The sequence below is a fragment of the Anarhichas minor genome, unplaced genomic scaffold (assembly GCF_050575085.1).
Source record: "Anarhichas minor isolate MPS153535 unplaced genomic scaffold, ASM5057508v1 ptg000030l, whole genome shotgun sequence".
Taxonomy (NCBI): Eukaryota; Metazoa; Chordata; class Actinopteri; order Perciformes; family Anarhichadidae; genus Anarhichas; species Anarhichas minor.
Genome location: NW_027466476.1, coordinates 413,972 through 438,275, shown reverse-complemented (window position 1 = coordinate 438,275; position 24,304 = coordinate 413,972). Strand labels below are relative to the sequence as shown.

Below are 24,304 nucleotides of genomic sequence, written 5' to 3'. Positions count from 1 at the left end.
TCACTAGCTTTTAGTTTATTACAAATTAATTTTTCTTTCTTTGTTGACTTGTATGACATTTTACAACAACTTGTAAATTGGGACTGGACAGGAATGAGCTTATGTACACTGCTGTTAACCAGTTAGCGGATGGTAATTCTTCAAGATGTTAATTTTAACATTGTCGACAATATAGCTTATGGTGACTTCATTCTAGAACCATCCCTTCTTTTTCAGCCGTCCATATCTCCCTTTTGTTTTCTTTTGCCCAGCATCGTACTGTGGCGAGCACTCAGAAAATCCCTGTATTGTGAGTCTGCAGCAAAAGGGAGGATTAATCGCTTGCTAGTAGCTTACTAGTTTGCTGTGTCACTCTGAATATTGTCCAGGATTCCATACTACTCAGAGTAAATGTTCTGACTAGCTTGCTTTTGTATTTTATTGTATATCTACATCTATATATCTATATGTGTATATAGATATCAGGTTATTGTTATAGAAATTTATGTTTTTCTTCTATAATATTTTCTAATACAGTACATACCTTTTAAAAAAACATGTTAAAATTTACATCTATCCATCGACAGGTCAGGTCTCCTTACCTAACATATTCATCCATCCTGCAGCTGAATGAGCAAGAAAACAAAAGCTTTCCTTATTTACTCTTTACACACTATTTGCTTAAATCTTGTCCTCTCATTCTCAAATGCGCTGGATTTGACTCGTATTCACTTATTTATTCCTTGTTTTTCTTGAAGCTTGGGGAGCAAAGCAGTTATGTGAAATGTTTAAGCCTCAGTGTGTGGTCGACGAAAAGCACAAAGAAAAACGTCAGTACTAATACTGGACACCTGGAGACTGTCCTTTCTGTCTTCCGGTCTCTCTCGCTCTCTCTCACTCTGGTAATGTCAGCAAACCCACCGTAGGCAGTCATCAGAAGCAGATTATTAGTAATTGTAAGTGTGTATGTTTGTTGAAGGAAGGGGGTGAATAGAGTGTTCCTCCCCCATCAAGTGTCTTTGCCTTGCCCGCCTGCCGCCCCACGGAGCTGGGGTTTGATTCTGGCAGTGGCAGCTCTGTTAGAGATCCAAATGGGCACTCCCCCTATTGCATTCTCTCCTTCTCAGGAGTTCCTATGTGGGTGAGTGGACAGGTCCTGTGCTTGCACACATGCTGGTAATTGTAAGCACATATATGCACAAACACACAGCAGCTTCCTACCTTCCACTGTGGTACCAAGCAGAGAGTAATATACATTTTTGAACTCACTGTGGCAGGAGGGGCTGTCGCTGCTTGCTTGTTTATTATTTGAGTTTGCTTTTACAGTGCAAATCATTAAAAAAAATATATGCGTTTGTCGTGCCCCGTTTCTCCTCATCCCTCTCCTTCTTTTTTTCCCCATCCAACCATTCCCACCCCACACCTGAGAGAGATGACGATCTGCCGTGCCCAACTTGACCACATGTTTGCAGGGTCAGCCAGAGTATCTGGGTGAGAGCCAGCCCGCTGAGAGCCAGAGCCAGGGCAGGCCGGGGTTTGGTTTGACCAGCAGCGAGACCCCGGAGTGTGGGCAGACTGAGATGGACGTGGGGGCGGGACTGCAGCTCTTGTATCCTGCAGATTAGAGTGATACACCATCTATACACACAGGATGGGCTTTTCAACATACCACACTACCCTGGCCATGACTGCCTGAACTGGGGAAGTTGGTTTTACAAGTGTGTCTGTTGGACAACGTCAGAAAGAGGCATAAACTATTTTTTTCAGATATGTGACGGCAGCGTAAACTTTTCACCCCACTTTCTCATGTGATCTGACTAAAACAGCATTCCACAAAAAACGCATGCGCCTTGCACCTGTGTGATTGTGTGTACTTCTGTGTGCGTGTGTGTGTGTGTGTGTGCAGCTTTTGTGTGTTTCTGAGCTAATAGCAATAAGAGCGGTGGACTGTGGATTACCTCTAGTTCAGACAATTATCTTTCCACCAGTCAATTCAAGGTCAGTTTTACAAACCCATTAACTTGCCAGCAAATATACTTCGATCAAGTGTGTCCGAATGAAACGCTGTTTCAAACGTTTTTGTTATTGTTTTTCTTTTTTCCACCTTTTTTTAATTACTGTATGAATGCTTTTCTATTATTGTAATTGATTGTATTCTTTATATTTTTTTCTGGAGAATAGTAGTAGGTTTCTTCAGTTTTTGTATGCCAACGTGTGTGTGTGTGTGTGGGTGTCTTCTTTGAGTTTGTTGCTCTGTCTAATAGCTCTGGCAAATGAATGAGGCCTGATGTTTGGAGCTTATTTAATAGGCAGTGTGCGTGCATGTGTGTGCGCTTGTGTGTGTGCTTGTGTGTGCTCAGTCTTTAGCAGTGTGCCACGTCTCAAGCCCCTTATTCTTGGATAATTGTGCTGCAAGTCCTCAGCCTCCCCTTTAGCCTGAAAACCAAGCTCATTGCGGCCCCTAAAGAGCCCCCCGACAAGGTAGAGAAAAAAATCCCAAGTTGTCCTTGTGCATAAAAGTAGATTCTACTCTCCAACACCTTTTCAAATTAATATTTGTGATGGGCGCCATTCTGCCAGGCCCAGTTTCTGTTCCCCCCCTTTGTTCCTGCGTTTGATGTAATGGAGGCAAGGACAAAGAGGAGAGCAGGCAGAGTGTGTGAAAATGGTAGTTAAGTGGGCTTAAGGGCTCCTTCAGTACCTTCTGAAAGGCCTGGACCCTGAATAGGACCCTCGCACTGCTAAGCTGTAGTGCGGTAAACAAGACAGGTCCAGCACAAAGGTGCGTCTCAAATGAGCACAGACACCCTCCTCCTCTTTCGCCTCACCCTGTCTCACCCCGACCTCTCACCCGACTCTGACATCTGACCAATCGCAAGATATGTCTTGAGTCCTCGCTCATTCTCCTCCCCTTTTATTCCCCCTTCATTTTTTGCTCTCCTTCATATCTTTTCTCTTGTTCTTTAGTGTTTCTCTGCACCGCACTCTCTTCTGGTGTGTGTGTGTGTTTGTGTTTTGTTGTGCTGGTCCCGGCTGGACGGCTTGCTCCCCCTAGCCAGCCTTGTCCCCAGTGCTTGGGCGGTTCGGCTCTTTTGTTTAGTTAATTGCAATGAGTATAATATACTAGTCTCTCGGAGGTCCGCGGAAGACAATTAGACAATCCCAAGAATTTAATGAGACACCACCAGCCCCAATCCCCCATACTCTCCTTTGAGAAACACCCTGCTCTCCGTTGGCACCGACTGTGATGTAGTAAGGAGGGGGTTGCCATGCAGGTCGCCTGTCTGTGTCTGTTTGTGTGTTTACCAGATTGTTGGTCGGTCCATCAGAGAAATCGCCAGAGGGAAAAGACCCGGAGAGATGAAATAGAAAAAAAAAAAAAAAAAAAAAACTAAAACAAAATAAAGTATTCTGTCTAGATTTCAATTCTACATTTATATGGCACATTTCCAGGCCTGTTGCATCATGGGACTCTCATCTGAAGAATTTCTCTTCCCAGACAGGACAGACTTCCCGGGAATGTCCGTGTAATTATTAAGAGCGATTATCCTGTTCACCCAGTGAAGGGACAGAACACTTGACAGTGTCATCCTCGAAAGGAAGAGGGATTGCTGGGGGGCCTGGGTGATAGACAAAACCCTGGGTGGCCCTTTAAGGACTTCTCCCCACTCCTTTCTCTCACTCTCTCTCTCTTGTGTCTTTTTTTCTGTCTCTATTATTTCACCAAATGAATTTTCTGTCTCTTTTTCTGTCATACATCGTCAACTCTTTCTAAGACCTCGCGCTGGATCATGCCAAGATAAAGCCGGCCTTTAAAACAGAGGAAATATCCATAAGTGATTCATTATATCTCTCTTCACCTCACATGGAGATTAATTAATAATATTTCTCTGCCATTGTCAAGTGCCTGTAATTCACAACCTTAAAACCTACACTTGTACCACATCATGAAGGAAAGAGGTTTTTCTTATATTCCTTTTGTTTTCCCCTCCTCTCCTCCATTCTTTCTCTCATTCTGTCTCTCATTCTGTCATTCCTGTGCTTCTTTTTTTTTCTCCCTTGCTAATCATGGTGTTACAACAAAAGACGGGGCTCCATTATTGCATGTGTGCGTCCCAGAAGAAAGGAAATGAGAACGGGACAGAGGGTGGCCGTGGCCTGACACCGCACTATTAATCTTCCAGTAAAGCCTTGTCAGGCAGAAACGGACACAAATGGATCACTCCCATTAACTGGGGGAGTGTAGGTAAGGGCTTTAACAAGCGTTTACCAGAGTCCATTTTCTCACTAATGAAGAGGGGGAATACGCGACCTCCCAGCCAAACCTGCCAGACCGCACTTAAAGGTCTGGATGGAGGAGAAAAGGAGGGAAGAAGAAGTGCCAGAGGAGGAGAGAAAGAGAGAAGAAGAGAATAAGTGAGCATTGATAAAAAGCTTTGCTCTCGATGCTGACATTGTATCAGGTATGGTGAAAGGTTAACACTTGTCCACCTTACTGTTCACCCTCCTCCTACATGGCAGAGAAAGGCCTAAGCCATGGGATAGGCCAGTAAACCAGTTCCAAAACCAGTGAACTTCGGTCTGGACTATTATGGCATCCCTCAACATGATTACAAAATGTAATACATCTTGCCGCTCTTAAAATCCTGTTCCTAACACACCATCTAACCCCTTCCTGCTAGCATGACCACAGGCAAGCTGAGATGTGAACACCCAAATGTGGCCACAGTTGATTGACACACACACACACACACACACACACACACACACACACACACACATACATAGTGTGTCCAGTTTCTCCAATTTCTGTAATAGATATTCACACATAAGGGCGCGCAGTTGTCGCCTTCCTTGACACCCCAATCTTTTGGGAGAAAGACAGAGGGCCACTATGGTAGGTGTCATCTCATAAGGGGTTTGCATTTATGCGCTATGTTTTAAACATGTGTCTGTCATCCTCTTAAGTCGTCTCCTGAGCTGTCATGTCTGTGGCCACAGTTCTGTCCACACAGCTCTGAAACCTGCTGGTACTGTGGCACGGCTCTCTTGAGATGTCTCAGCATCACGACCGCACTCCCAGAGGGGTGTTTGTGTGTGTGTGTGTGTGTTTTTTTTTTTTTAAATGTGTATATGTGTGCCGGGTGTGTGTTTGTATCTGTGAGTTAGCAAGGGAGACTTGGACGTTGAATTTCTAATGCATGATGTCCCTTAACGCGGGCTAGATAGGCAAGTGAGGGTTTTTTGAGAAGCCGCATGATAATAAGAGATATGCTGGAAACACATCAAGGATCACGCTGTGGTGGCACAGTGTAATTCATCACCGCCCCTCCAGATGTCAAAGTGTTTTAGTTTAAGTCAGTGAACATTGCAAACGCATACTTAAAGAATCACAGAATTAATTATATTTTTTTTATTCAAACACATTGGCTCTTTCCAAAATGAGGTCCATGCATGTCGTGTACTGAATGATGTCTCCCTGCTTGTCCTTCCCTCCAGCCATAACACCCATAGGCGAGACCCTCTGGATAGGTTAGTTGTGCATTAAATTGTTGATAAGGCAGTTATATCACGAGATGGATGCATTTGGCTTTTGTTTTCCTCTGTGTCAAGTGGCAGTTAACAATGAGACCATGTTTCCCGACCACGGCCAGATCAGTGGAGCTAGCGTCATTAAAGAGATAGCAGCACACGCTGACCCGAGTGACACCGGCAAGTGAGCAAGAGAGGGAGAGGAAGAGAAGCGCGACCCGGCCCGTTTGTCTGTTATCACTGGCTCTGTGTTCCGCAGGCTCCCAGGGGAAACTACGAGACGAGAGGAAGACTTCACCTTCCTCCTCCCAGTCCCCCCCCCCCCCCCACCCCCACCCCCCCGCCCCGTCTTTCCAAGCACTCCCGCTCCCCAGCAGCCCTCCCCTCCCGCCCCCCACGCCCCAAACATTTTTAATTATATCTTCTCCCAAGTAGTGCGGCTCAGTAACCAAGGAGCTGACATTGATGCATGTGCTGATAAATCCGCAAACACTGGAAACAAGATTAACAAAGATTTTGAGGAAAGGGTGACAGCTAATTTTGCGCAATGGTCGGAGCCTCATTCAAGAGTGATGTTTTTGATAGCGAGCCACGCCTGAGAATTCATGCTGCACGCAGGGGAGGGGGACGCGATCATAGCGCGAGGAGTTCCGCGGCATTTGCACTTTTTAAATTGTTATTCTTTTCCTCTCTCCGGCACTCCGGCGACTGTCCCAGTGTTTCATCCCCCCTACCGAGCAGTTAGCTTCTTTGTTGTTTTTCTTCCCATCTTCTTTGATTGTGCACTCATAACTTCAAATAACATAATCACACTCAGCATAACGTGATAATTCACTTTACTTGATTGTCAACACATTGTGCCACACATGCCATATTTAATATTACTAAGTGATCCAGGAAGACATAACAAAACATGAACCTATTATTAACCTAATACGATAGTGTTTTTCATCTTCTGGCTCCAATTTCCCAAATAAGCCAACATCACAAGTGATCGACAAAGAAATAACTTGAGAAAAGACACCACATTCATTCAGCTTCTCTGTTCGTCTATCTGTGTTTGTGTGTGTGGGTATATGTGTATATGTGCCAGTCTAATCAGTATGATCTAATCAGTAGTGTGTATTGTGGAGTCGGTGACATGCCACTCCAGGCCCGTGGTCCTGTCTCTGAACTGGCTCTCAACCCACTGAGACACCGATACACTCTCCTCTGAGAAAGATATCAGTCTTCCTCATCACTCACTCACTCACACACACACACACACACACACACGAGGAGGAGAGAGAACGAGATAACAATCTTACTTCCACAGCTGATTCCCTATTTTCCCATCGAAGAGGGAAGCCACACCACCCTACCTCCTTCTCTCCTCTCTCTCCTCGCTGCAGCCAATTTCAGGTCTATACAGTAGAAACATCTTGTAGATTTCTTTTGTTCTTTTTTCATGCCTCTCTCTTTTTTCTCTCCCCTTTTTTCCACCTCTTTATGTGATGTCTCCCTTCTCAGAATCGCCTCCCCTGTCTTCATCTGAAGGCAGCTGACAGCTTCTTTCACTTTTCTTTGTCAATTTCTCCTTCTCTCTCTCTCTCTCTCTCTCTGTCTCTCTAGCGCTCTTTTTCATCTGAGTCCCCCCCCCCCCCTTCCATCTGCTTTCGCTTTTGTTTGCTCGGCCCCTCTCCCATCCCAACTTGATAATGAGGAATGTGGTGTGACCCTGACCTCCATCGGCCCTGCAACCACCTCCGACCCCGCCAGGTGACCCCCGGTCCCTGTTTTGACAGCTTGATTAATTACAGAGTGTTATGATTTATGAGAAAAGCAGTATGTAAAAATAATAGACAACAGGTGGTCTTAAAAAAAGTGGTGGATTTGAAAGAGCTTCTAGTGATGATTGTGGTGGCGGTGGGGCTGAGGGGGTTGGTCTGTGTGTGTGTGTGTGTGTGTGTGTGTGTGTGTGTGAGAGAGAGGATGTGTTTTACAGCCGCTTTCCATGGTAAATTGCTTTTCAGCCTTTTTTAAAGGCTACATCGGGTTAATAGGAAAATGTCTATTGCTCCATGCATGGTTTCCTTAGTTGCCACAGCATAGATTTCTGTGCGTGTATTCGGCCGTATGGTGAGAGGATGAAGGGGATTCCAACATACATGCGTAGCTCCATGTGTGTGCTATGAAGCATAACCCATATATACATACATATGCACACACAGCTACACCATCGTCTCTGCCACCCCTTTTCTAGGTTACATTCTGTGAAAATAAGCAGAGTAAATGGCAGGACAGAGAGCAGCCATAGTGTTTACCCTTCACACTTCAAACACAGCTTGTGATTGGCTGTGGTGACCTCCTCTGACTCATAGATCTGTGGTGCAGCTCCACTTAGAGAGAGGTCAGACTCTTGGACTGTTGTACTGTGTGTGTGTGTGTGTGTGTGTGTGTGTGTGTGTGTCATTACGGTTGTGTCTGTGTGTCAATACTGTGGTCTTCTCATTTATTGTCGGTTGCATGATTGTAGCTTGTTACACTCTCACAATACCACATCAAGTACATTTTATCTCATGAAAGGTCACACTTAACATGAAATACACACACCTCACACAGCAACAGTCAGCGACATCGACAGGACCCCCAGTTCTCTCTGTGGCTCTCCCTCCTAGGTCACAATAACAGGGCAGGGGTGAGGGGATTTCTCTTTGACCTTTGACCCATGGAGGTCATAGTGGTCCTGTGATGTTCAGTGAGATTAATACCCCGAACGCAACAGCATGGTGTCATTATTCTCAAACACAGTGCCGGTTACTGGTAGATGACACCCAGCACACCTAACCATTTTTCATCACAACCGAGCAGTCAAAATCTGAATTTGGAACTATTGCAACCATTGGAATATTTCCATGACCTATTATGTCATTGTTTGTAAAGATGTACATAAAATGGCACAGGCTACATATTGAAACAAATTTACTGAAATGTATTGTGGCATACACACATGGACTTCTTCTACCATGGAGATTTGTATGTGCTGAGGCCTGTGCATGCATGTATACATATGTTCATGTGTCTACAATGTTTAGATGTGTCCTGCCATTGACCCCGACCAGCTCAGTCTGTACATATGGCCATGCGTCTCGCACCCACCGTGTGTGTGTGTGTGTGTGTGTGTGTGTTGACGCGCTAACTACCTGTCCAGATGGTGAAATAGAAACATTCATTGACGGTGCTCTTCAAGAATTTCACATGGTGGTGGAATTTCTTTCTGAAAACTGAAAGGAAGACTCCTTTTTGGTGTCATTTAGTTTCAGTGTTCTCTTGATCAACATTGATGGATATTTCATTGCAGAGGTCAGATGCCTTATTTTTGTCTAGTCTCGTTCATAAATGAGATTTTGAAAAGCAGCCAAATACTTTGTCTTTCATACCCATCATCATCATTCCTTCCTTCCTAGGCTCATTGAACTCAGGCTTTGCCGTTCCTCCTTCCTTCCGTGCACAGTTATTAGTGGCCTTCAGGACACGGTTGCTCCTGGGATGCTTTCCTCTCCTCCCACCTTTCCTCTTTTTGTAGCTTCCCCCCTCTCTGCTCACCTCTCTCTCTGATTTATACATTAAATAGTTAGGCAGGAGGGTATGGAGGCACCTATCATTCCATGATCTATATCTCTCTGTGCCCTCATTAAAAATACATGTGTATGCTTAGGGGAGACAATATAGAATATATAAATCAAAATGCTAACGGCATCAGAATAAGCCTCCTGTATTTATTTCCCCATAGCTTTCCCTCTGTGGGAAGAGGACTCTTCCTGCGTACTGTATTTCCTTTGCTGTGTATGTGGCAAGCACATGTTTGATACTCTAATATTAAAGTACACTGGAAATATTGTTTGTTTATTATGCAGGTGATTTGATAATCTGCCCAAGCGACATTGCTGGCTGAGACATTGCTTATCATAACATTTCATTTTGTGATTTTTTTAGTTTAATTTTGTCTGATTGTATAAGGTTTTAAAGTAAAAAGATGTAATCAAACTTTCATCATTCGGATATTTGGATGTCTTGTAAGTGGCTGTGGAGCTGATTACACATCTGGTGAGACAGCTTTAAAATATCAGTGTTGCTGAGTTAACATTCACAGTTGTGTCTCTGCGAATGACACGCTGGTCTTCTGTAAAAAAAAAAAAAAAAAAAGAAATAAAAAAAAAAATTGACAAATGACTTGTGTAACATTTACTTGCACAATCGATAGCTCTGACAATTTCCACCTGGAAGGTGATTAATGTTACATCCACCCCCAATCTAACAACCCCCAGCCCCAACCCTGCACCTCCCTCTGTGTGTGTGTCGTGCTGAGAGCAGATGAATCAGGCCTCCGAACTATGTGCGTGTCAGTGTACGTGTGTGTGTGTGTGTGTGTGTGTGTGTGTGTATTTATGTGGCACTGTCTGTCCAGACGCTCGGATGCTTGATCAACCATTGAGCAGGGATAGTGACTGAACAAATTCACAGATCCACAGACGTCGAGTATGGCAAATAATTGACGCATAAACTGGCTTTGGCATTGCATTGAGTGAGTTACTCAACAGTGTCTGCTTGAGTGTCTTTATGTCTATCCTTTCACTAAGGTGCTGAAAATAGACAGGTCGGGAGGAGCGAGACAGGAAGAGAGAAATAGAAAGTGAAACGGAGAGAAAGAAATGTAAATGCGAGCATGAAAAGAAACTGAGGCATCGGGGATCTGAAGCTGAGCTATTCTCTTCACTTCCTCCACCCCACCGCTCCTCTTTGAACTCATTTATAAATATTCAGCTCTACATATAAACAATATCCAAATGAGCCCAGACATCCATGCCAAGGTTAAAAACTCTGCTGCTTGTTTCAGACAAAACTACTTGACTAACTCAAAAGGTTAGCCTCTTATTCTGACCGAAACCATTTGTGCTCATTAAGATCAAGAAAAAGATAATCATTACCACAGAGTCTTATTTACTTTGACCAAATTAGTGTACGACTACATTAGTGGAAGCCGACACCGAACGCAGTCTTTGAACTTGAAGTGAAAAGTTGAATTTAGAAACTTAATTAAATGTGTACTCTTTACAAGAGGAGAAACCCAAGCAGTGGGCAATTTGTTTGAAATTAACTCAGGGGGCAGATGGGGAGATGAAGCTTCAGTTTGTCTTACTTTTCTTATGTCAACATTTGTGTTGGCTTTTTAATTGATTTGTTAAGCATACATGGGTTGAACAGAGCATCAAAAATAGAGTTTAGCTCACGTATCTCATGTGTATGTATTGCAATTTATGCCACCCCAATTTAGGTGTAATTTAAGCCCATTATCTTGTTATCAGTTGTTACATTATGCTGTCTTTTTTTAAGGAAACTATGATAATAATATTTTCGGTCTTCTCCGCAAGTACTCTCATGGCCCCTGGGTATTGCTAGTTATCAAGAGGATGATTGATTTTGTGCTGACAGGCTGATGACAATCCCGTCTCATCCGCTCTCACATCACCTAAGATCCACACATGTCTTTTCATAGCCCCACTGGTACAGTAAGTGCTGTCCCACCCTTCTGCTCTCAGAGAAGCATCGCTGTGTGTTTGGTTGGGTATGGGGGGTCTCCAGACTGGTGCTCTGTTAAAATGAGAAAGGGGGCACCATGACTTAATCTGACATTACTGTGCGATCTGTGTGGTATCTCAGCCTCAGGGAGAGGAGGAGTGGGAAAAATAGAGAGAGAGAAAAGAGGGGGAACTGATGGATAAAGGGACCCTGCATGCAAAAAAAAAAAAAGCTCACGTAGAGACGGAGACAGGCAAGGTCACACAGAGCAGGGTGGCCCTGACAGGGAGGGAGAGTGAGAGTACTTGTTATTACAGTATTTACCTTCCCTCTCAGCTCCTTCATGTCTCTTTATTGAGGAACAGTCTGTGTTTTTTTATATCTGTTAGGAGTTTTGTACTTGTATTTGATGTCAATTTAGCAACTGAAATGGAAACAAATGATGATGCCAATGCTTTGCTCTCGCTTATTCTCCAACTTAGCATTTCTTCCCGGTCAGCCATTGTGCCTCGTTTAGATCTCAAACCAGACTGTAGCCTGCAGACATTCCTCCCCTCCTCCTCATCTTATTGGATATGCCATGCAGGGTGACCCTTTCTCCCTTGTCAGTCAAGCCTGAGCAGCGAATCGGGAGCGGCGTGTTGCTGAAACAAGGAAGTGGAGCAAAGGCTGTTGAGAAAAGGGAGCGCCGTTTGCCTCAATCCTAACAGCCCCCCCGACAGAAAACGAATAAAGTAAGCTGCCCGAGATCCAATTTCAATGGAAACCTATAGACTGCACGCTGATTCTCAAGATGTAAGATGCATATGCACAGATACAGAAATGCACTAAAATGCAAGTGCAATGCGAAGAAGAGCATTTATATGCTTCTATTCAGCAAACAGCCACACATGCAACCTCAAATTCATGCGACCATACCATCCACGTTCCTCACTGCACGCACCCGTGACCGCTATCAGCCATGCTTTGTACCTGTCAAGTGCTGTACTTTTCCCTGTGCCCAAAGCCCTGCTCACTACATGAGAGCTCTCACATCAAAGCTTCGCTGAGCTCCACATGCACAGATGAAACACCCTCTCACTCCGGCCGCCTCTCTCCCCGATCCCGCACATTAGACACATTTCATTTCATTACAACGCCACTGGAAAAATAGAGGTGCTGCTGTCTTAAAGGGACATCTTATTTACTCGCTCTCTCTCACTTGTGCACTCACTTACATGTGGACTCGCACACGGAGACACACACACACTATCCGCTTTCTTTTCAAGTAATGTGACTGAAAGGGAAAATAATGATCCGTTACCATCAAAGTTCTAGTGGACAAGCGGCATCTAATTTGACCATACAAAGGGCACATCATTGTCATCAAAGAGTATTGACAATACTGTGAAGACAGTGCAGTATGACTTCCGTTATGTCATCATAAATGACAAATAATACTTCATATAATATTTATATTGCAGCTTCTTATGGTTTCTTTAATTAAATTATTATTTTTCTCAATACCATGGAGATAGTAACGAGCATTTGGCTGTTCAAAGACCTACACTATGCTGCATGTGGGAAGATCGGACGACGACGGAGGAAGGGTTTCATCACGATGATGAGACGAGCCCTGGTTTCCTTAGCAGCGACAGCCTTTGTTGTGCTATCTGGTGCGGGACAGGCCGACAAAGGAGAGCTAAGGAGCGTCCGGACCGGGGTGATGGGGGTGGGATGCCCCCACCCCCCCTAAAGGGGTCGGGGCGACCCTCTTGACCGCTGGCCCCAGGGCAGGAACGCAGTGTGGTGGTGGCACAGGGGCACCCACAGGGCATGGGAAGAGACTTAGCCTGCATACTGCAGCAGAAAGACGAGACTGACCCAACGCTTGAGGACCGTGTGTATGTGTTTCATTTGAGACGGTGTGTGTATAGGACAAAGGCAGAGTGACCCGATGTTAGCAATGTGTGAGAGAGAGATTTAGCGGTATAAAAAGCAGGGTGACCCAAGGTTTGCAGTGTGCATTTGTTTAAGATTCACACTTTGACAGCACATCACAACACAAAGATCAGATTTAGCAGGTGTAACCAGTATGTGTGTGTGTGCGTTCGTGGGAGAGACTTAGCAGTTAGCTAGAAACACAAAGACCGAATGACCTAACTCTACAATGGTGTATGGAGAGATTTAGCAAAGACTCTGTGGGAGAAATTAGTTCTGTGGGATTTTGGGGTAAGGGTTGACATTGTGCTGTTTAATTTGATTATCATATATTTTCTTCTAAATCCTGATATTTTGTAGATAGGTTGGTACAATTAGACAATCACACTAGTAAGTAATACAATTGAATTTATTTATTTTTTTACATAAAAAAGATATAAGAATCACATTTATAATAGAGAATTATTTTTATTGGAGTTCAAATATATATACATTTTTCCACAATAGCTTGCGTGCTCAGTCCATCAGCCTGGACTCGGTTGTATATTTGGTTGATGGAGAGAAGAATAAGAGGAGGAAGTGTCTGGACAGGGAGAGCAGTGCTTTCGACCTCTGTGTTCAAATAAATGATGGTTTCCGACATAGAGGTGATGTCATCTCCACACTAAGTACGACAACACTAGTCGCCTTTACAGCGATGTCCTTCTGGGTGACTGGACAGCTGAAAGGGTTAGCACTGTTAGCTCGGTTAGGTGTGTTCGCCTCTTCATAAGAAAGGCCATGGGCTACAGGCCACTCAGGGTTAGCAAAGGGACGCTAAAGGCTAGGAACCGGGCCACTTGAGGTTACCAATAGTATGCTCAAGGCCAGAAAGGGTTATTGACCAGTAAGAGCACTGGAGACTAAACATGGTTGCAGGCCACTCAGGGTTAGCATTAGAACATGTGGGCCAGTGTTGCTAAACTATTAACTCTTGGCCCTGTGAACCAGGATTAGAAAGGAGAAATGCACACAAAGTGATGTGGTGGTGGTTAAGTGTGAGGATTTTTCTGTTATTTCTTCTCTCTGTCGTTCTGTCCTTCTTTTACGGGACATATTTTGACAGCGCGGTCTGCATTCATTTAGTCATATTTTAGTTTTTCATAAATATTTGTACTGATCAGTATTGAGTTTAATCATTTATTGATTTAAAATTTGATCTTGTTTTCATGATGTTGCTGCCTTGGCTTAAACTTGTCTTGTCAGTTATTTTATCAGGCTGCCACCAGTGGGCAGTGGCACAAAGCTGGTGTCGATCTGGTTGTACTACATCTCCCTGTCTCTCCTTCCTTCGCTATTTATCTTTGTCTTATCATTTTATCTATCCATCAATCTATATCCTTCCTCTCTGCTTCTCACTCTTTCTTTCCTCTCTGTCTTCCTCTGTTCTTTTTCATCGGGCGATCCATCTGTCTGAATGTGTGCTTGTGCGTCTGAACTTCTGCATTTGTGTGCATATGTCTCAGTGATGTCTGCAGGCTGAATCAAGTCTCACTAATAGATCCTCATCTATTTCCTCTCCAACTTCACTTTTTCCTTTGTACATATATACACACAGACTTCTAAAAATCCATGTTTGAAGAAACATCATCTACGTAGAATTTGCATACAAACTATAAAGTGGACATGTCGTTTTTTTCCAAGTCATAAATCACTTGCTAAATTTCCATTAGACTTGCTGTACCTTGGAGTAAAATACAAAACTTCATTCCATCATCACGCAGATGCGGTTCTGTAGCAGGGATCTTTTTTTAAACTGGAATTAGAATTTCAAAACACATCTGTTGAATTTTAAATAAAATCTAATGTAATAGTAAAATCATTTTTGATTTTAATTCTAAAATGTAATAATTTGCAATTTGATCATGTCCAATTTTCTTCTGGCTTGAAAATGCAGTCTTACGCTTCTGATCTTTATATTCATACGTTTCACATCACAAATATGTCCAGCGAGGGAAGGAGAGCCTTGTCTGAATTTGAAAGGGAGCGAGAATCAAACTAATTTTATAATCTGAATAAGTGAGAACGTGTCATTTTGCCGTTGTCAACACACGGCAGGTGCTAAGGGAAGGGGTGTGTGGCAGATTTGATGTCGATAGGCACAGGAGAGAGACACACTCATGCTGCGCCAACGGAAGACAAGCATGTTAACACTTATTACGGAACAGGAGACATACCGCCTTGAGAGGACAGTGTGTGAGTGATGGCGATTTGCGGAGGAAGTTGAGTGACACTGCCTCTCTTAACTCCTTTTCACATCTCCTACACTTCTTTTTTTCAGCCCTGATGTCTTTGGTACTCCTTAGTGTGTTTCTTTTTGTGTGTATGTGTGTCTGCACAGGCGTATACCCATAAGTATTGGGGTGTGTGTGTGTGTGTGTGACAATGGGGGTTGTGTGTGAAAAGTGTAACAGGAATCCATCCATTTCCTGCCTTAGTTTCAGAGTGCTTTTTGACAATGAACAGTTAATTAAAATGACTTCAGAGTTGAAGCAGTCACCAAAGGCTGCAAGAAAACCTCCTTTTCTCCGCGATGCGTTTCACTTCTGTCATCCTTTATAACCACTTCTGCTTCTTTTCTTTTTTTCTCTTTTTTAATTCACATATAATTATTAATTCACATACAATTTCCTTGTGAAAACTTTCACATCTATTGACACAGTTCTAGACGTTCTGACGTCTGAGGTTTGAAGTCCTGTACACAGAATAACATGAACATGCACAGATACGTATTGTGGCTAACTCTTTTGTTGAGTGATGGTGGGATCGATTGGGTTTGATATTAAGTGACACATGGCCTTTGGAGTCACTAAATGCTACTCACCGACTGAAACCACCGGCGCTGAATTTCAATCCCCCAGTTACTTCCCAGGCTTGTCCCTGCAGTGACACACTCTCCTCTGTCTCTTTCTCTAGCATTTCTTTCAGTCTGGATTTGCGTTATTACCCCAGTCGTCTCACAATCTGCGTGTTGTTATGTTATCGTTTCCTCATAGATATCCACCACCAAGCTCTTTCTTAAACACATGAGACCCTATCAGACCTCGACTGAGCAGGAAAGTTTTTAAGCTTCAATGTAGCGGAGATTATCACGCAGTGTTATATCAGCTTTCCTCAGTAGGTTCGACCAAATTAATATTGTCTCTTTCTGTTAGTAACAAACAACTAAAAAACTGTTTTGTAAACATTACATTTTAGGTTTAATAAAGCATATTTCTGCATTTCAAATGTCATTTTTTTTTTTTTAATTAAATTTTGGGAATTAAAAAGGAGTAAAAATACACAATCATCATTGGTGCCTGTTTAATGTGAATTTTCTACAGATCTCCTTTTCTCTCTGACACACACACCACACACACACACACACATTCGTCATTATTTTTGCCGAAGATATATTTACTATATTTCATATACAGTATAGAGTCTGTATAGAGTCTGTATTTTTTAGTCTAGTTTTATATTATATATTATATTATACAGCACTTTGTTATAATAGAAGTTATATACATTTACAGTTTGTTATATTATACTATACATCAATGAAAGCAATGAATATATCAAATATTATAAATACTAAACGCAACATGAAACATGATTCTGATTTTGTGGCTTTTTATCTGTTTTTTAGGAGGGCTACGGTGTGATGGTGCTCAACCCCAATGAGAACTACCTGGAGGTGGAGAAGCCAGCGATGTTCTCCCCCCTGCCCTCTCCTACTGAACCCTCCGACGAACCCGCTGAAAAGAGGGAACGCAAAGATGATAAAGAGGGCAAAAAGAAGAGAGAATTTTATGAGAAGTACCGTAACCCACAGAAGGAGACGGAGACCGAACGGATCCCTGTACGGGTAAGTCTGAGAGGGAGGGAAGGAGGGAGGAGAAAAAAAAAAGGAAGGCAAGAAGGAAGTGCTGGAAAGCCGCAGTGGAGGGACAGAAGGATAGATGTTTGTCAAAAGCAGACACGATGGGGGAGATGGACAGACCGACAGTTTCGGGTCGTGGGAGGAGGTAGGAGAAGAGACATAGGTGAGAAAATGGGAGGGAGGAATTTGGGCAAGTTTGGAGATAAAAGTGGGAAGAAGGTGTGGGGACAAGGAAGGTGGGAGGCAGCTAGCTGAGGAAGCTAGGGAAGGAAATGTTAGGTAACAAGGGATGATGGGAGGCAGAGGGAGAAAGAAGGCTCTTGTGTGGTCAGCCTGTGTGTGAAGAGGTTGGCCGTGCGCCAGTCGCCTCTCAGTGAGCAAGTGTTAACCACATGGCTACCTCCCTCTCTCCCTCATCCTCGCCCTCTTTCCCTCTCTTTTTCTCTCTCAGATGGTGGGCTGGTCAGTGTAGCTCTGGCCCTTCACTCTTGTTGACCGCTGGGATTATTATCTCCCCGACACACACTCTGCAAACACACTGCAACATTCTTATCATGCTACACTGACTGTACACCCCCTAATTACACACACACACACACACACACACACACACACACACACGCACACACACACACGCACACACACACACACATTTATGCTTTGCACATACACTTGATTCCGCCAGTTTACCTTGTGGTCAAACAAAGGAAGCAACCATTTAAATAAATATGGTATAAGTGATGAGAAATTAAAACAATGTTGTCCTCTGCATAGATGTCTTTTGTTTTACCCCTGCCAACAGAATTCACAAAATTTGCCTCCTCAATGGGGTCGAGCCATTTTAACCCTCTTAAAAGCTCTCATTCAGTAGGATTTTGAAGATTAAGGGCACAATGAGCTTGGGTTTTTCCCATCACAGGATTTCATATTAGACAAGTGTCCTCATCAATTATCGGTGTCTTACTCTTGTTGATGGCAGTGGCGTCACAGCAGTGCATGTACCTTTGTGTGTGTGGTGGGTTTGTGTGTGTGTGAAATACGTCAGTCTCTGGTGTCTGACAAGAGTTAGGGATGTTTTGGGACTAGCGGGCGGTGTGTGATCTGTCAACGCAGGCTTTTTTTCCTCTCACCCCCATAGCACCACCTTTACACACACTCTAATACGGGATAATTAGCCGCAGTTCTATCGTACTCTATCACACTTCTTTGCTCGTGCGCTGGTTTCCCAGACTGGTGAACAGTCTGACGTGAAACTGACATGAAACTCTTCTGGTAAACTCCATCATGTTTTTCATGTAGTCAAACTAACTTATATGTTTTTTTCATTTTACACCAAAAGTCAATCGTCAAAATCCATCGCTTATTTCATGTGAGCTTGTTATATCGTATCCTAGTGTGTGTGTGTGTGTGTGTGTGTGTGTGCGTGCGCGTGTATCAATATGTCCATGTGTTGCCATCTACTGAGGTCGATAGGAGTGTGTATTCAATTGTTTTATTTTGAAAGTGTAACTTGATTGATTTTTTTCTCCATATAGATATATTTCTCTTCTACTCTTACTCCCTACCTCGTGCCTTAAATCTATAACACTCAGTAACGTTAGCATTGTGCGATCGTTAACACTGTCCCAACCAAGGTTCCCCTATCCACTGAGGAAGCATGCGATATTATTCACATCTTGATATTGGGCTCAGCTTGCTTTCCCCATGCCTGCTTAATGCATGCCAGACAGGGTCAGATGCATTGAGACAGGTATGCAGCAGTGGCGTGTCTTTTTGAGACTGCAGTGTCTCGGAAAGACTGTGAAGTTCAACAGTCTTGGCTTTTCTCCATGAGGTGGACAGACATCATAATGAGTAACTGAAGACTACTACACACTAGCCCAGTGTCACGTCAAGTTCCTTTTCTGCTTAATATAAGTTAGCACATTGATAATTGATTTAGCAGCCTATAATAGTGCAGTATCCAGCGTTGCGGCACTTTTGAAGATTTGGTTTAAAAAATATGCTTTCTCTATGTTTCTTTCAGACAAGCAGGTTAATTCAAAATGATCCTCATAAGCCAGAAAAGTAGGGGTCATGTAGAAGGTTTAGATTTTCCAGCCAAATTCACTTTTCCTTAGATGCAGGGATTGCAAGACTCGGGATAAAGATTAATGAGTTAGCAGGTTGGCTCTGTGTTGGTGCCCCTTGAATTTTGACCTTTGACCCAGAAGTCAGCAGGATGCTAGTGTGTATGACCTCTCCTCCACCGTCCACGCCTCCTGCTGCACTGCTTTACTCTCCCCTGCTCTGCCTCTGTCCGCCCCAGAGTAAGCTGTCACACACATGCACACACACTCATGACACACACACACACACACACACAGAAAACACACATGCAGTAATGCATGGGCACACACATACCGACAGACAAAAGAGTAAAGGAGGTGGAAAAAGAACTAAGGTTTTGACGTGTGTGTGTGTGTGTGTGTGTGTGTGTGTGTGTGTGTGTGTGTGTGTGTGTGTGTGTGTGTGTGTGTGTGTGTGTGTGTGTGTGTGTGTGTGTGTGTGTGTGTGTGTGTGTGTGTGTGTGTGTGTGTGTGTGTGTGTGAGTGAGGGCCCGTGTCTTGGGTGGGTGCTGTTCAAAAAGATGAAAACAGCCCTGCTAAAGAGGTTTGATTTGATCCACCACCCACTCCGACTAACAGAGGTGAAGGGGAGGGATACACACACACACACACACACCTTTTTTATTCACTAAAACTCTCACTCTAACTCCCGCTGAGCTGCCAGACCACCTGCACACAGCCATTCAGAAACACACACACACTCAAATATATACCTCCACTCTTTGTAATATAATGAAATATAACAGAAATACCATAAACCATACTTGAATTACCACCCATCTTGCTCTGTATTTATACCTATAAGACTTACATTGTGCTTTTTTCATTTTTTACTACATTGACTCACAAAGACTGACACACACACACGCACGCACGCACGCAAGCCACGCCAGCTCCCTTATAGAGTTGAGTTGATTAATACGCTTCCTTACACACATTAATAAGCTCTTAACTGCTTTTAGGATTCTTACTTTTTAGCCTTGGGTTCATAGTGTGCAACCTCTCAACCTTATCTAATCCCTCTCCTCTCCTCCAGATCACACACCACTGGGCCATGTTTAGGGGGATGATGGTGGAGGCGGGAGAGAGAAAGAGAGGACAGAAGGAGGGATGGAAGGATAGAAAGTCTGATCGGAGGGATGCTGATGAGGATAGTGGAGGGGCGGGGAGGGGGTTAGCACTTTGCCTTATAGAAGTTTGGGAGTTCACTTTACTCTGAATTTTAGCAGTAATCCAGTTAGCTATTTTCTGTCAGCCAAGCGGAGGAATGGCAGGAACAAAAGGCACATTCATGGGCTTAAGAAGCTTCCAAAGAGTTCACCCAAGGCTGGCTGGCTGGGATTAGGCCAGCAGGCCCTGGAAAGAAGAAGGGGAAAAAAAGAGCAAAGGGGACAAAAAACAGAGCTTCGCCTTTCTTTAAGCACCACTTATTTTTATAAATGACTGGAATACTTTTCTCTCTTTCTCCCTTAGTTGTTTTTTTTAATGCTTTTCCTTTTAGGATCTCACATTGTAGGTTGTGCAGAGAGAGATAGACAGAGAGGCCCTCGCTCCGATAGCATTTTGACCTCGTGGATTGAGGCTATTCCTTGTTTGTTTTTTCTCCCACTAAATTCAGCTTCAGTGCAACTTCAAAAATGAGATATCTGTATGATTTGAGATTGGCGGGCGTTGAATGCTTTCACGATGACATTCCCGGCCTTTTCTCTACAAGTATTCGTTTTTCACAATCAAACCACATATTGGGGCCCTTCAGTGTGCTGGTGTTTCCACTCAAGGCATTATTTAATTCCCTTGTGTTTAAGCTTTTTTTTTTTTTACCTCTCACTCTGGTTATAGTTGATGTAAGACCTTCTCCTAAAGTTAGGAAATAAGAGTTTTGTTGTTGTTGTTGTTGTTTGTTAGTTTTTTGTTTTGCATATCATACCTTTAGTTTTTGACTTTGGAATACTGTGGTCTCCAACTGACGGATGTCTTGTACTGTCTCAACTTATCTGATTGTTATGGATTGTTCAGAGTGTGCTTCCTAAAGGAAGGGGCATCCATTATTTAGGTAATGCCTCTCCAAGACCCCATTATTACCGGCTGCAGCTGTCCACAGGGGCAGACTGAGATCCTTGTCCTTGTCTGTGTTTAGCAGATGACGTCCTGTTTCCCCATGTTCACACTGTACTACAAAAACGTCCTGAGGAGTCGCTGACGCACACACACCATGCACACACACTTACACACCAAAACTTGATTATAAACATTAGGACGTGGACACACAAGAACACACACTGGTAATTGTATTTGACATGGTGCTACAGTGTTTCTCTATGGGACTGGGTTTATGCTCATTGTCACCTTCACCCCTTTGCCCCATTCTGTGGCCCACAAGCAATTATACAGACAGGGTGTATTTGACCTTTGCCCGGTGGTTGTGCTGAGAAGTAAGGCTCAGCATATCCGAGGACAGGTAGGGACTTGATTAGCCTCTGAACTTGGTCAGAGGAGAGGTCAATAACCAGGGCTAGAGGGCAGCTCACCTGCTTGCTGCAGAGAGCAAATTGGCTGGATGCCATCGTTGTATTTGGGTGTGTATCTCTGTGTGAGTGTGCTAGAGGAAAAAGCTTTGAACTGTGTGCATGTGTATCTGTCTTTATGAGCTACGTTTTCATGTTAAGGCCACAGTACAAGCACACTGTGGTGTGTTTGTGTGTGTGTGTGTGTGTGTGTGGACATACATTCAGATTTATTTTATTGTGTTTGAATATAAGTGTAACGGTGAATGCGTTTTACTTCTCAAAGTTTTAAAGGGGAGTTAGATTTTGTGCTTGTTAGTGTTACGTGTAGTACATAACATCTGTATGTGAGAACACATACCTTTTGTGTTTGTGTGTTTGCTCAAGGCAGAACCAGTGTAGTGGTCTCAGATCCCTGCTCCCAATCTTCTAGTCAGGTCAACCATCAAACACATCCATCCTGCTTCCTTCGCACCTCCCCACCCACTGAGGTCTCTCTCTCTCTCTCTCTCTCTCTCTCTCTCTCTCTCTCTTTCTCTCTCCTTCTTTTTCTCTCTCTGCACACAACCCCATTGTGGATACAGGCTGACCCGAATAAAGACACACACACACACGCACGCGCACGTGCATACACACAAACACAGCACCTCAGGGTCATCCTGGAACAAACACAGCCTTGTCTGCCTGCCTGCTCTCCTTTGCCTTATGTCAATTAATGGCTCGCAGTAATTTCACCTGACAATCCGGGCGGCAGCGCGAGGCTGGAAGAGATGTCACAGCGATGACCTTTCTGGCCTGCAGCCGCTCTTTTCTAATAAAGACTCTCGCAAACCCACAGCAACTTCCTTTGTACTTTGTTAATGAGTTATTGATTTGAAACAATGCCCAGGCAAATATTGTCAGAGCAGACTGACCTCACCAAGGTCATGCTATTTCATTGTATACAGTCTGAGCCCGCTAATCTGCACGTGGGACGACATGGACGCTATAGTTTTTCTCTGGCCCCATCTCCCTCCATCCCTCTCTCTCCCTCACTTTCTCTCTCATACTGTATATTCGTCGAATAACACACCTACACATTTCTCGCTCTGCACTCTCATACACGCGCGCACACAGTTTTCCCCCTCTTGTTAGTCTTGCACACGTTTTTCACCTCGTTCTCACTTTTCTCTGTCTCTTTCGCACATCATTATATTCCCAACTCTCCATAGGTACTATACTTGCTAATTACCCACAATGCCACAGTCATTATTTTCCCATCTCTGCCACTAATTTGCTCCATACCTTTCTTTCCCCCACTCTAGCAGACCCATCAGCTCCCAGACAGCTTCTAGCTAACTTCAGCTCTCTGTCGGCCTTAAAAGTAAAGAGAGTAAAGGAAGAAAGGACGAGAGGGGACGGAAAAAAAGGAAAAGAGACGGCGAAGGAGTACACGTCCCAGACATTGATTAGAATGCAATTGCAAACAGGTGTCGTTGAGGCCCACTTTTTAATTGTGTGCGCAGAGTCATGTACGCAATCACGCACACACAAACACAAACTAACTTACTCTAATAACCTCTCTGCTAACACCAAACATGCAATTATGTACATTGCTTATTTAATATTTAATCATTAGGCCAAATGAAAACAATCCTGTTTTTGATCAGGACATATTTAACAGTATAATTACTGGGGCTGCAGGTGGGTTTACCCAGTGTGTGGCCTGAGAGCAAGAGCGGATTGAGAGAGAGATCAGTCAGTGTGTGTGTGTGTGTGTGTCTGTGTGTGTCTGTGTGTGAGAAGCTCTGGTGTAATTTGAGTAATTTGTTTCTAACTTGTCTCATGCAGGAAGCAACTCTCTCATGGTATTGATGTGTGTTTGTAGTACTTGTAATTTTACTCCAGCTCTCACTCTAACCCCTTGATATAATTTTTCCAAGATTAAAACCAGTACTGCCCAAGCAAAAGAGTCCAAACCCGATAAAGTTGTTTAGGGATCCCGTGACACTGTCCTGACACTTCTGGCTCCCACTGAAAAGTTTGAGTGTAAGAAGTATAATGGCTCTCACCCACTAAATTCCTTCCGGTCCACACTGCTCACCATCTCCCAACCTGAAATTCCAGCTTCCTCCGAAGTGTTCTGAAGTCTTTTGTGTTTTGGATGAGGAGGAGGAGGAGCAGAAGGGAGGTGCAGGGAGGTCTGAAGTGGTTGTTTGTCAGAGTGTGTTGATGTTGTTAGATTCATTGCTTCCTGTGTTGGTCAGACACTGCGTTTGTGTTGGCGTTGGGGCTGTTATTCTGGCTGCAGCGCGCTCCTCTCTCCCACTCCCCTCTCCCTGCTTCTCATTACAGTGAATAAACACAGGGCAAGTATTGGACAACTTTTCAGTGTGTGCACAAGTTTGCATCTGTGTGCATGCAATTATTTGTGGTTTAGGAACGGAGTGTGAGTTGTTATTGTGTAAGTAAAGGAGAGAGCTAAATTGAACAAATTCTTGAAACTAGACAATTGGAAGGCAAACACATTCAACAAAGGAGTACCAGTTGGAACCACTTACGGACTAAAAGTGGGGTAGATAATCATGCTCAATGTCGTGTAGTAGGTTGTCTAGCTGGCAGTTTTTATGATGACTCAAGTGAAACGCATAATCAGTCTTCTGTAAACATAGAGTTTTTGCGCTTTTACCAAAAAGCTCATGTCTCATAAGGCACTTCTGCATTGGCTTCACTCTTCAGAACCGGAGGTTGCCGCTTGGTTTTGGAAAACTTTAGCCTGGCTTTCTTGTGTGTCTCTCTCAGTAGTGGGGTCCTCCTGGTTC

At 43.7% G+C, this 24,304-nt stretch overlaps 1 protein-coding gene across 1 annotated transcript in view; it reads left to right on the top strand.

The window, feature by feature from the left end:
- The window catches only part of arb2a (ARB2 cotranscriptional regulator A), a 144,013-nt gene that overhangs the window by 41,061 nt on the left and 78,648 nt on the right, over positions 1 to 24,304 (top strand). The window contains exon 7 of the mRNA XM_076104725.1: positions 16,658 to 16,876. Coding sequence (XP_075960840.1) covers positions 16,658 to 16,876 — 219 coding nt within the window. The remainder of the gene's footprint in view (positions 1 to 16,657; positions 16,877 to 24,304) is intronic.